We start from the raw sequence: 12,970 nt of genomic DNA on the forward strand, positions 1-12,970 counted from the left end.
GGAGGGGAGATGTGTGTGTGTGTGAACTCCTCCCTCCTTGGTTCCTGTGATAGTATCAGGCACAGACCTTCTCTGTCTCTGCTGGGTTCTGTGCTGTGTATCCAGCTGCCTGCTGGCCACCTGAACCTGCATCTCCAATAGGCATTTCAGAATGGACACCCTCCCGTCTTCCTCATCCTCACTTGCTCCTATGGGAGGCACCTGCACCGCTCCACATGAGAGCTGCTGTGCCCTGCTGGCCTCTCACTTCTGCCTCAGGACCAGTCTGACTCCTGGGTGCTTTTTTTGCCCTGGCCTCTCCCCATTCCACCAGTGTGATCCTTCTCAAATAACTTACAAAAATTTTTTTTTTTAATTTCAAAAGGTCAAATTCCTCCCACCCGGGCATAACCCAGCTGTTGTCTTTCTAAAACTCCACTGCACTCTGATCATGTCTCTCATTGCCTGGGTGATTCCAGAGACTTACGAAGCCAGCACCTCCTCCTGGTACCCAGAACCCCAGCACCAGAGCCGATCTGGCTCAGGCCCAGTCTTGATACTCTGTCCCAGCACTCCTGGCCTAAATGGTAGTGTCCCCCATATTCATATGTTGAAACCTAACCCCCAGTGTGATGGTGTTAGGAGATGGGGCTCCCAGGTCAATTCCCTCTCCTTCCACGCCCTGCCTCGTATTAGACCCACTTGTCTAGGTCCCTTCCTGTTCAGGCTGCCAGTTCCCAGGGGCAAGGATGGGGGCTGGGGCAGTGCCATTCATGCATTCAGGAACTGAGTTGAGCTGAGAATGCTGAGCCTCCATGAAGCCAGGTCCCTGGGAGTTAGCCTTAGGGACCTCGCTGTCTTGTCTTGTTTGGGAAACCTTGGAGTGTCACGGAATAAAACCCATTCCTGACATCTGCTCTGTGGCCCGCATCACCTGTCACTCGGGGGGGAAGAGGAAATTGAATTAGTCCGGCAAGGCTGACCTGACTAACAAGGGGTGCCCGATGGATTGTCGTCACCACTGCACACGCGGCCTTCTGCAGGTGCCCGGTGTCCCTGCTCAGGCCCCAGTGGGTGGAGAGTCAGGGGATACTGGTCAGATTGTATTTTTCTTTCAAAACCACGGCTGTATGTTTTCCACTTTCTAACTCTCTGATCTGGCTGGCTTCAGACTGAGGAGTGATGCCCTGGGGTGGGTGCTGTGGTGCCTGTAGCCCCGGGGTCTGTCCTCACTGAGCTGGTGTAGCCTCTCAGAGGGCTTCGCTTCTGATCCTGCTTTCTGTTTCCTCTCGACTGGTGTCATGCTTGGCTGACCAAAAGCTGCCACTCTCCAGAGGGCCGATGCTGTTTTTCAAGAGCTGGTTTTGAGGACAGTTTATTTTAGGCCTGTTCAGTTTGATTGGACTGCACCGTCATTGTTATGTAGCAGCTTAAGATTTGTCTTGAAAAAAGCAGTTCAGTCTATTTGGTGACAACTTGTGTGACTAATGAATACTCTGCCCTGCACCCTGAAACGTACTGGGCATCTCGCAAACACCAAATCCTAACACGTTTCCTGTTTGAAGCCGTCCTAGTACATCAAACACCTGTATTACAGTAATACACTGATTTAGTTCATTGAACATCTTTTATGGATTCATCTTGTTAAGCAAGAAAATAATCCTTAGGGTTTTATAAACCTCCTGTATGTTCCAGTAGGTGCCATTTTAAACATGAATTTAGTTGAATTAATAAGGTAGATGTCAAGCATTTAATTGGCCCTTCTCTCCCAGCCAGCTCTGTCAGTTTGGGGACTATAGTTGGCGATGATATAATTCGCCAATGACATGAAACTGACATGTAGATTAAATGCTGCTGGTCTTTGGGGAGGAGGGGCTGGCTGCGCAGAGTTAATGTCTAATACCTGGCTAATGCCACCGTACCCTGGCTCTCACAGGGGAAGAAGGTGGTTGCAGCTTCACCCGATTGGCCTACAAAATTCACTTTAAAGTCTTGAGCTTAATATTAAATGTTCAAGACTTTTGTTTTCTACTCCATGTTACCATTTTCCTCCCAGTCTTCAGCTGACAGGGTTTGAGTGGGCAGCTGTATATTTTCATTTTGTGGCTTCTGGACCCCTTGGGCTCAGACACCTGGCTTGAGAAGCAGGTATAAAAATGGCAATAAAAGAGGCATAAAGAAGATACCAGAGGATAAATAAACTGTGGTATATCCCTTCGATGGAATAGTATTTAGTGCTAAAAACGAATTTTGAGAAATTATGCCATGAGTCTGGGCTGTTCAGTTTGATTGGACTGCACCTTCGTTGTTATGTAGCAGCTCAAGATTCATTTTGAAAAAAGCAGTTCAGCCTCTTTGGTGACAACTTGTGAGACGAATGAATACCCTGCCCTGCACCCTGAAACGCATGCAATTTGGGGCGTGGCTCAGTTGGTTGAGCCTCATCCTGGACACTGAAAGGTTGCTGGTTTGATTCCTGGTCAGGGCAATGCCCAGGTTTTGGGCTCAGTCCCTGGTAGGGGGTGTACAGGAGGCAGCCGATCAATGTTATACTTTCACATGGATGTTTCTCTCTCCCCCTCTCCCTTCCACTCTCTCTAAAAATCAACAAAAATATAAAATTAAAAAAATTAAGAGATGAAAAGACATAGAGGAACCGTAAATGCCCATCACTGAGGTAAAGAAGCCCATCTGAAAAAGCTATATAGTGTATGCTCCCAACTATGTAACATTCTGGAAAAGGCAAAACTGTGGTTGCCAGGGGTTGTAGGAAGGGAGGGAATGAGTAGCTGGAGCACAGGAGACTTTTAGGGCAGTGAAAATATTCTGTATGATACTTTAACTGTGGATACATGTCCTTATACATTAGTGCAAACTCATGCAATGTACAACCCCAAGAGTGAATCCTAATGTGAGTTATGGACTTTGGGTGATTATGTGTCAACGTAGCTCCATCAATTATAAGAAACTTCCACTTTTGTGGGGGATGCTCGGATGGCTCAGTTGCTGCCCTTAGATAACGTTGGGTTTGATTAAATTTGGGGAGTTCTGAGCTGTGGCACATAATTGGGCTTTGCAACAATGTAATTGTTGCCCACTGAATTTGTCATTATTAGCCCTTTGCCCAGCAGCATTAGTATGCATCGTGTTGTGGGGTCAACAATGGGCCATCTACGGACACATCTGTGACGTCCCCTTCAAGTGAGCATGATCATTCTGTGCCCTGGTGTGTGCTCTCTGAAAACCTCCGCTCTAGAAAGAGCACCTGCTTCACCCATGTGTAACTTTTCCTTTGCATGGTGGTGACAGTGGCTGTGTGCTGCTCAAACTGCCCCTGGTGACCAGCTGGCTGTGTGCATATCCTAATTTCCACTTGGCTTTCTCTCTAGTTGTGGCTGTTTACATAAAGGAGTCCTGGTGGGCCACCGAAGACGTGCTGAGGACCTCTGACCCTGCAAGAGAAGGTCTAATGAAGGTGAGGTGAGGTCATTTTGAGTGGACATTGCAGAAAGTTTTAACAGTCATTGTACTGTTACCACGTGAATGATTTAGAGCAGTCTACCCCGGGGATTTGTTTGCTAGGACCGCTGTGACGATGTACCACAGACTGGGGCCTAAACAGCAGAAATATATCATCTCACAGTCCTGAGGCTGCAAGTCTGAGCTCAGGGAGTCAGCAGGTGGAGGTGAGGGAGAATCCAGCAAAGTAATGAGGGCGTGAGATTCCGCAAATGAGCGTGATGTCCCAGCAGGGCTGCCAGATGGGCCCACTTGGGTGGCTGTCCCAGCCCCTTGTCATGGGAGGGCCATGTGGTACTTAGTGGCTTGTGTTCTGACTGCTAGGAAGAGTCTGATCTGCTCTTGAAATAATTTACTTTTTCAGAATGAGAGTGGTCACTTCCCTCACGTCATTTCTTCTAAATTTAGATGAGGAAAACCCTACGTTTTCTGAAAACGGGACCCAGGCTGTGAACACTGAGACACTTGGGTGTTCTTTCTTCCCACTTACCCATGTTATAAGACAGCTCCTGCCCCAGCTGTCTATGGGGACAGTCCCCTGTCCTGTTATAGAGCTGGGGGAGGGGGGAGCTTTTTCTTTTAATTACATTTTGTTTCTTAGCCAGCTCTTCTTCAACAATTACCAAAAATAAAAACTTCCTTCATGTTCTTTCTGTTAACAGAATTAGTGGCCCTAATTGAGGGATTAGAACAGGGTCCTAGGTCTGTGTTCTCAGAACGTTCCCGAGTCAGCATCTCATGTCCCATGTTACTTTCCCCGTAGTGAAACTGGACAGGTTAAATGCACTTCTTTTCCTTCTCTTGTGCTGCCAGCTTTTGATTGGATGTTTCCCTTTGGCCAGATGCAGTCTGCTCCCCTCCTCTAGCTTTCCTCAGAACTGTTGGTTTTATAAGTTGACAGTTAAACCTAACCACATCACACCACCCGGGTTTTATGACTGGCACGTTATGCTTAAATCTGAGCTTGACTTGGCTGCCGCTGTCTGAGATACCGGATTGGGATGGCTTCTCATCAGCTGGTGTGGTTTTTCACACATCTTTTGCTTATCTAAGATTTGGCTCCAGATAAAGGTGAAATATTTCGCATTCTGGGCCAATTAATAAGTTTATTGGTGCTGAACACTTTGTGCCATTTGCTAGGATGCAGCAAACTGCCTTTTATTATCAGAGCAGTTGAAAAACATAGAAATGTTTCAGGCACCACTTAGTTGGTCTTTTCCCCTGACCAGCAGGGGAAACGGAAACTCAAAAGAGGTTATAAGGTGCAAATCTAGACCAAGTAGCCATAACCACAAGTGATGATGATGATGATAAAACTGTAAGGGTCAGGTATTAAATATAAAAATCGGCATTAATATTTATATTAAACTTTCTTTTCTCAAAGTCTCAGTTGTAATGGATGCAGATGCAGGAGGAAACTGCTGGCTGGGCTCCAGCAGGTGTATCGGCGTGACCCGTCGCTGTGGCCTGCCTTCCTCTGGCAGCCCTCCTCCGGTGCCATAAGCCCTCTTTGGACTGAGGCAGGGAAATCACTGAATGCAATCATGGGCCAGACATCAACCACAATACACTCTCTTCATTGGTCCTGACTTTGCTGCCACAGGGAGATGGTTCCATTTTCCGGCCTTAAAACGGGGTGGGCCCTGAGCCCCAGCAATCCTCTGGAATTGGGACTCTAGTCTTTGCTCACAATCTGTCAGGAGCCATTAAAAGTCAGGTGCTTTGGATATAGCCTTTGATCTCCCTGGTTTTTGCCTCCTTTTGAGGGCCTGACTTCTGGGGCTGTTGGTGAGGATGGCACATTGGGTTTATTTCCAGACGCCTCCCACAAATCTGCTGAAGCAGCTGCCCCCCGCCCCCCACAGTGAGGTGATTCCCTGTTTCACTTGTATTGTTCCCGTCTACTTATATTCCAAGTCTGTGGCCCTGGGGACCCCCGAGGGGCACTGCCCCTCACTCCTGGAAGCTGACTGCTATGCAGGTCATGGTGTGAAAACTTCTGTGAGAAACATGCACATTACGGCTTTGAGCACAAAATGAACCGTGACCTCGGATTACACACCTGGTTCCATGGGTAGGTTCCAAGGGCAGAATTTATTGCATCTGATTTCCCCTCTCATCTCACTCGCTCTTTTTTTCCTTCAAAGGTTCAGTCATTTGGGGAAAGGATTGTGCTATTCGTCCTCAACGTCGTTATTTTTGGAAGATTGGAGAGAAGTTTGGATGACGACATGTTTTTTCTACCTCACTCTGTGAGGGAGCAGGCTAAGATTCTATGGCGGGACGGAGCAGCGGTGGGATTTTACACAACCAAAGCAAAAGGTAAGGCTCAGGGCAGGGCAGGGCTGCCTCCATGCGAGGCTCTCTGGGTGGCTTCCTGCCTCGGGGAGTACCAGCACAGGGCTTGCTTGGGGAAACTCTCTGGGCACAGCAGGTACCACTGATTCAGTGTCATGTAAATACACCCAAGATTTCATTTGTACCCATTTCCTGTTTTACTGGAGAACAGGCTGAAAAGCATGTCCCTGTGATCTTCAGGCCGTGCCATGTTCCCCGGAAAATACTTGTTAATGGTGTAAACTGTTAATGGTGTAAACTGACTTTATAAGCACAATGCTTTTCATTTCTTCTCTTTAATGTTACCAATTAACTGTCAGGACACATACCATTGCCAGTCGCTGACACGTGGTGCAGAAGTGCACTGGGTGCCAGGATTTATAGACGTTCCTCAGAAGAGAGGGAGGTCAGCCACAATAGCAAGGTCAGGGAGAAGGCTGGGGCTCATTTTTCTGGGCTGTGACAAGAAGTGACTGGGGGACAAGTACCATTTTGCCGAAGGGATCAGTCTCTTCTTTCGAGTTGCTTTCTTTAATAGTTTTTAAACTTTTTAAAAAATTAAGTTTTCAGTTACAGTTGATATACAATATAATATTAGTTTTTGGTGTACAATATACTGATTAGACATTTATGTACCTTGTGAAGTGATCACTGCAATAAGTCTGGTACCTATCTGCTCATGTGCTTCTTAGTGGTCATATATCATCTTTGGTGGTCTGTTCAGATATTTTTCCAATTATTTTTATTGGGTTGCTTGTTTTATTATTTACCTTTGAGCATCCTTTATATGTTATAGTTCTTTATCAGATATAGATATTTAGTAATTTCATTGATTTTAGTGAGAAGAAGGGAAGAGAGAGAGAGGGAGAGAGAGAGAAACATCAATTGGTTGCCTCTCGTATGCAACCTGGACCTGGGATTGAACCCTCAACCTGTTTATGGGCCCTGATTGGGAATCTAACCTGCCACATCCTGATGTATGGGACAGCATTCCAACCAACTGAGCCACATCAACCAGGGCATCAGAATGTATATTTTGAGAACATTTTCATTTTGGTTTAATGGTGTTTTTGGAAGAGCCGAAGATTTAAATGTTGATCAAGTCTAATTTATCTGTTTACTCTCTTTGTGGAGCCCATTTGGCTTCATCTTTCTGCCAGTTTTGCTGCCCACATTGGGGAGTGTCCTTGGTTTAAAAAAAAGCATCAGACTCACAGATCAGATCCTGTGTAGTTCATCGTTCAAGAGTAGATCCATCTCTTGCCCAGCTGGCATGGCTCAGTGGTTGAGCGTCAACCAGGAGATCGCGGTTCGATTTCCAGTGGGCACATACCTGGGTTGCGGGCTCCATCCCCAATATGGGATGAGCAGGAGGGAGCCGATCAATGACTCTCATCATTGGTGTTTCTATCTCTCCCTCTCTCTGACATCAGTAGAGATATATTTAAAAAAACAACACAAAAAACAGATCCCTCTCTGGTCTGTACTGTGGTCCTCACATGGCCAGGACTCCTTTTTAAAGTTCAGCTGCTTTCCTTGTCCTAAAGTTCGATCTCTGCTGGTAAGGCTTCAGTTTTTCCCACCAGTGTTTTCTGTAGCCTTGGGGGCTCAGTTATACCTTGTGGCCAGCAAGCTGCAAGCTAACAGGTTTTATCAATGCCAGTTGCAATTTTCTGAAATTAAGTTTTCCTCTGGCTTCTCTATGTGTTTTTTGGATGCCTTACACCTGTCTCCAAATGACTTACTGAACGAAATTTGCATGATCATTGCATTCCACCACCGTCATCTTGTGGGGACTTGTTAAAGCATTGGTTATAGAATTTTATTTCTTGCCTTTCCATCTCTTTCTGTAAGTTGAGAGAGGAATTATTTTGATGAATTGAGAAATAGTTGTTAGCAGCATGCAAATAAATTAAAAATAACTTAGTGAATATATAAGTTTTATAATGTTTTATTATTTTACACAGTGATTTCTGAAAAACCAGTGAATACACGTGATCTAACTGGCGACAGGAGTTGATATTCAGAACTTTAGAAGAGTTAAGGATGTTTCTTCAGTCCTGGCTCCGTCTTGGTGCTTGTCACAGTGTTAGAATGTTGTAGTGTTGATGCCTAAAATACAGGCGTAGCACATGGCTTGCTTCTCCACTTGGCAGCCATAGACTTTCTCTCCATTACTTTAGATCTCCATGACTCAGAGTATCTGTTAATTCATTTCGGGCCAGGCTGAAGTTGATCATTTCATTTTGTGCAGAAAAGGAAATGTACAGATTCATTGCATCATAGGATCACAGGGGCCAGGTTTTACCTACTTAAGAATAAACATTGTTTCTAAGCTTCAAGGGAAGAAAATAACTAGATTGGTGAGTGGACAGTTGGCCAATTTAGGGCAGAGCTACTAAGTATTTTGCTTTTGTATAAAAATCTAAAAGAAACATTACATTACAGATTCCTGAAAGCCCGACACTAATGCAAATTGTAGGCAAGAGTAGCCCTTAAAAGTATTGAATTAGATTATTTGCAGTCCAGACAAGCACGTGACCTGGCAGAGGGCAGTGATGCTTTGAAGTGGCCCCCACTGCCCTGCCTGTCACCAGGGCCTCATATTCGCCCCTCCCCCAGACACTCCGTGCCACAGGTGCCTCCTGTCCGATTGTCCATCAAGCAGCAAGCCCTCTTGTCATCTTTTGGCCTTTAACAGAAACATAAGTAGCATAAAATGGAGATGTGAGACTGTGGTGTTGGTTCAGATTCCAACTCCACGACCTGATGCAAAAGGGATTGCTGTCACCTCAAGGACTTGCAAGACGGGAGGTATGGGGAGGGTGCAGGGGATTCATGGAGCGCAGCTGGCTGCTTATGCTGGGATGGGCACCCAGCACCTGCTCCAGTGCCACCTTTGCAAACCAGCTTCCTTTCCTCCCTTATGTTTCCTGCTTCCTTATAACCTTGACTTCAGTTTGCCATGCTGCCTGCCTGGCCTCTAAATGCACCTACCTTAAAGGGGCAGGATCTCTGATAGTCCTGTGTCCCCTTCACTCAGAGCCTCCTGAAAGAAAAAGATACTTAGTGTCACCTTTATGTACAATTTTAATACAATTTGTTGTAGCTTTAAAAGTCCCATAAAAGTTGCCAATTTAAGCATACCATTCAGTGACTTTTAGCAAATTTTGAGAGTTGTGTCACCATCACTCCAATCCAGATTGTAGGTATTTCTTCCAACCCAACAAGTTGCCTATTTGGTGTCAGTTTCTGTTTCCATCCCAGCTCTCAGCAACCACTGATTTGCTCTCTGTCTCTATCAATTTGCCTTTCCTGGACATTTCACATAAGTGGAACGATACACTATGTGATTTTTATTTTTACTTTTGCATCTGGCTTCTTTCACGTAGCATGGTAGTTTTGAGGTTTATCCAAATGGTAGCATATATTAGTATTTTATTCCTTTTTATTGCTGAGTAATGTTCCATGGTATGAATGTACCACATTTTGTTTATGCATTTACCAGAATAGTTTCTAGTTTGGGGGTCTTATGAATAATGCTGCCATAAGCATTCAGATACATCTCTTTGTATGGATGTGTGTTTTCGTTTCTCCAGGATGGATTCCTAGGAGTGAGATTGCTTGGTCATTTGGTAAGCATATGTTTAGCTTTTTAAGAAATTGCCAAACTATTCGACAAAGTGGCTGTACCATTGCATATTCCCATCAGCAATATATGAGCGTTCCAGTTTCTCCACATCCTGTCAACACTTATTATTGCTCATCTTTTTTATTATGGCCATTCTAGTAGGTGAAAAGTCACATTTCACTGTGGTTTTAATTTGCACTTTCCTAATGACTAAGGATATTGAGTATGTTTTCATTGATGTTAACCATTGCATGTCTTCTTTGAAGAAATGTTTGGTCAGATCATCTCTCCATTTTTTATTGGTTGTTTGTTTTCATTTTATTGACTTATAAGAGTTCTTTACATATTCTGGATATGTCTTTTTATCAGAAATGTGATTTGCAGACATTTTCTTACAGTCTGTGGCTTTTCATTTTCTTAATGGTGTCTTTTGAGGTACAATGGTTTTCAATTTTGATGGAGTCAGATTGGCCCATTGATTGTGTTTTTGGTGTTGGATCTAAGAGTTCTTTGCCTAACCCTAGGCTAGACTGTAAAAATTTTTTTCTAACAGCTTTGTGGTTTTAACCCTTACATTTATGTCTAGATCCACCTTCAATTAATTTTTGTATATGGTATGAGGTAGGGGTCCAACTTCATTTTAAAAATACTGACTAGCCTGTCCAGGAGTGGCTCAGCGGTTGAGCATCGACCTATGATTTAGGAGATCGTGGTTCGATTCCTGGTCAGGGCACATGCCTGAGTTGCGGGCTCGATCCCCAGTAGGGAGCATGCAGGAGGCAGCTGATCAATGACTCTCTCATCATTGATGTTCTGTCTCTCTTTCCCTTCCTCTCTCTCTGAAATCAATAAAGATATATATATTTTTTAAAAAGTACCGACTATATTAAAAAATTAATGGATTTTATTTTTTCGAGCAATTTTAGGTTTACAGACTATTGATCAGAAAATGCAGTTCCCACATATGCCCCCTACACACACACACAGTTGATGCTGCAGAGCCAAGTTCTTTTTGCAGAGACAGCAACCGTGCTGGTGTTGGTGCTGGTTGCAGCAAAGTTAAGTTCAGGGTGGAAAGGTGGGAAAGGTGCCACTCCTGCCTCTCTTGCTCTGTTTAGTGAGGTCATTGACATTTTATGGGAAATGGGACTTAGTCTATTTGGGGAAAATGCCCTTGGCCATAATTGGACACAGTGAGCCCTTGTTAGAGTTACTGAAACAGTCTGTGCCCTAGAAGTGTGTCCGGTGGCTCTCCCTTCCCACAGCCCTGGGTCCAGGGCAGCTGTGATATGTCCCAGCTGCTCCTCACTGGCTCCAGGGGTCTCTGTGAGCCATGCACAGGGAGGGTGGGATCTCAGGTGTCTGGATGCATGAGCAGCCTTGCCCTGCTCTGTCAGCAGGTTCACTTTTCATTTCAGGGCCACAGTCTGGTGGCTGCATTCAGAGCCATTAATAACAGTCTGATCAGTTAGTGGGAGAGCTGGCAGCTTAGACAGATCTGTTATTTTGTCTCGGTCATTCAGTTTGTGAAGCTGGCCCTGATTCCACATGGTACCAGTCACCTGGCTGTGCAGGCATCCCGCAGGGTCCTGGCAAGTTGGTACTGGCTCAGGGGACAGTCCGTATCTCTTGCTTCCCCCTGCAGGCAGCCTGTGCGGGGATGGCACGGGCATGTGCTACCTGCTGCCTGTCTTCGACACCGTGTATGTCCGGAGGAGACACCGTCGCCAAGGCCTGGGCGTGGCCATGCTTCAGGACTTCTGTGAGACGTTCCGAGATGACGAGGCCCTGGGGGTCAGTTGGCCAATTTCTTCTGCCATGTACCAAGGTAATGCCACCTTTGTCAGGCAGAAGCATTTGGGTAACAGTGAGGGACACACACCTGTATTCCGGATGGCTCTGGGGAAGGCAGTCCTCGGCACCCTCTGCACTATGACACGTGGGCATCGTCTTCCTTCTGAGAAACCTCCCAGGGCTTCAGCACATGAGCCTTCATGCTGGATCACAGGGCCACACCTTTCCCAGCCTGAGGAATAAGTGGATTTAGGTGTAATAAAAAATCAGCACAACATCAGGCATGGGATGGATGAAGGGGGCACAGGGTGTGAGGAGAGGAGGAGGGAAGTGGCTCACAGGGAGCATGGATCAGAGCAGGGGGCTGTGGCGGGCTGGGCTGCCAGAAGGACCTGAGTGGCCACTCCTGAGGACATCAGACAGGGCTGGGCTGTGTGCAGGGTGGGCAGCCTGACTTATGCTGGGCTCCTGTCCCCAGTCTGTAGGAAGTTCCTATTGGCCCATCCAGAGGAGCGGGACCGGCTGTGGGAGGTGGAGCCCCCGGGAGCCTGGGGCCAGCGAGGCAGCATCTGGCTGAAGGTCCAGCTTCAACAGTCAAGACTTCCAGACTGTGAGTCGGCCTGAAAAGTGCACTGTGATCTCATTGTTTCTCGTCACTGAAGTAGATTCATTTATACAGATGGAGTCAGGCCCATGCGGGTGTTAGGTCTGCTGTTGCTGCCAGAACAGGAGCAGTGGCACCAGGGTGCTGGCATCTTGTCCTCCCTCACCTTCCCTTCCCAAATGAACCATATCATCCAAACCCCTGCCCAAGAAGAGGTCCCCCAGCTTAGCTAATCAGAAGTTACCTGTGACTAAGGGCTCCCTTTTAACAAGCGAACGGATCATTGTAATGGGGAACATGAATTTCCCTGCCCAGCAGATCAGTTGAAAGCATTATTTCAAAAGACATACAGGGTTTACTGTGAAGAGCTGGCCTCCTGTCCCCTTGTCCTCGGGGAGAATAGAAAAAATGGTCGCATCCCATAAACAATGTTCTGCAAATGAGTGCCTGGCTCTTTTTATGGGCAGCGTGGTAGGATGTCCTATGGAGATGTCCTTGTCTACTTGGGCAGTCCGTTACAGACACACAAGCCGTCTTCAGTATGGGGCATTACAGGTGGCGCCATGGAGTTTGCCAGTGGGGTTTTGATGGCAGGGGTGTTTCCATGGCGGGTCTCCTGGGGAGGGAGAGGCTGGGAAGACCTTTATGGAGCCAGAGGGCAATGCAGGGCAGCAGAGACACTTGTCTCTGGATCTCTACGTTGCTTTTTGCCAGTGTTCCTTCTGTCTTTCCCACATTGCAGACTGTTACCAGCTCAGCCCTACAGGTGAGGGAGGGCCTGGGGCAGGGCCCGGGGCCCTCCGGGCTGCAAGTGTGTGGGTGCTGAGAGACTCAGGAGGTACTAATAGTTTAAATTTACTGGCCAAGCCCTGCCAGGCGTGGCTAAGTGGTTGAGCATCGAACTAGGATTCGGGAGATGGGGGTTCGATTCCCGGTCAGGGCACATGCCTGGGTTACGGGCTTGATCCCTGGTTGGGGGCCTGCAGGAGGCAGCCGATCAATGACTCTCTCATCATTGATGTTTCTATCTCTCTCCCTCTCCTTTCCTCTCTCTGAAATCAATAAAGATATATTTTTAAAAATAAATAAATAAATAAAAATAAATT

General features: G+C 46.4%; 1 protein-coding gene across 3 annotated transcripts in view; it reads left to right on the forward strand.

Annotated features, from left to right (window-relative positions):
- LOC308550572 (protein FAM169B-like) overlaps window positions 1–12,970 on the forward strand; it is a 69,642-nt gene that overhangs the window by 23,977 nt on the left and 32,695 nt on the right. For all 3 annotated transcript variants that reach the window (XM_081124526.1, XM_081124527.1, XM_081124528.1), the window contains exons 4-7: window positions 3,369–3,454; window positions 5,646–5,820; window positions 11,112–11,294; window positions 11,739–11,870. In XM_081124526.1, the coding sequence (XP_080980652.1) occupies window positions 3,369–3,454; window positions 5,646–5,820; window positions 11,112–11,294; window positions 11,739–11,870 (576 nt within the window). The remainder of the gene's footprint in view (window positions 1–3,368; window positions 3,455–5,645; window positions 5,821–11,111; window positions 11,295–11,738; window positions 11,871–12,970) is intronic.

Source organism: Miniopterus schreibersii, assembly GCF_964146895.1.
Source record: "Miniopterus schreibersii genome assembly, chromosome: 22".
In the NCBI taxonomy this organism is placed as follows: Eukaryota; Metazoa; Chordata; class Mammalia; order Chiroptera; family Miniopteridae; genus Miniopterus; species Miniopterus schreibersii.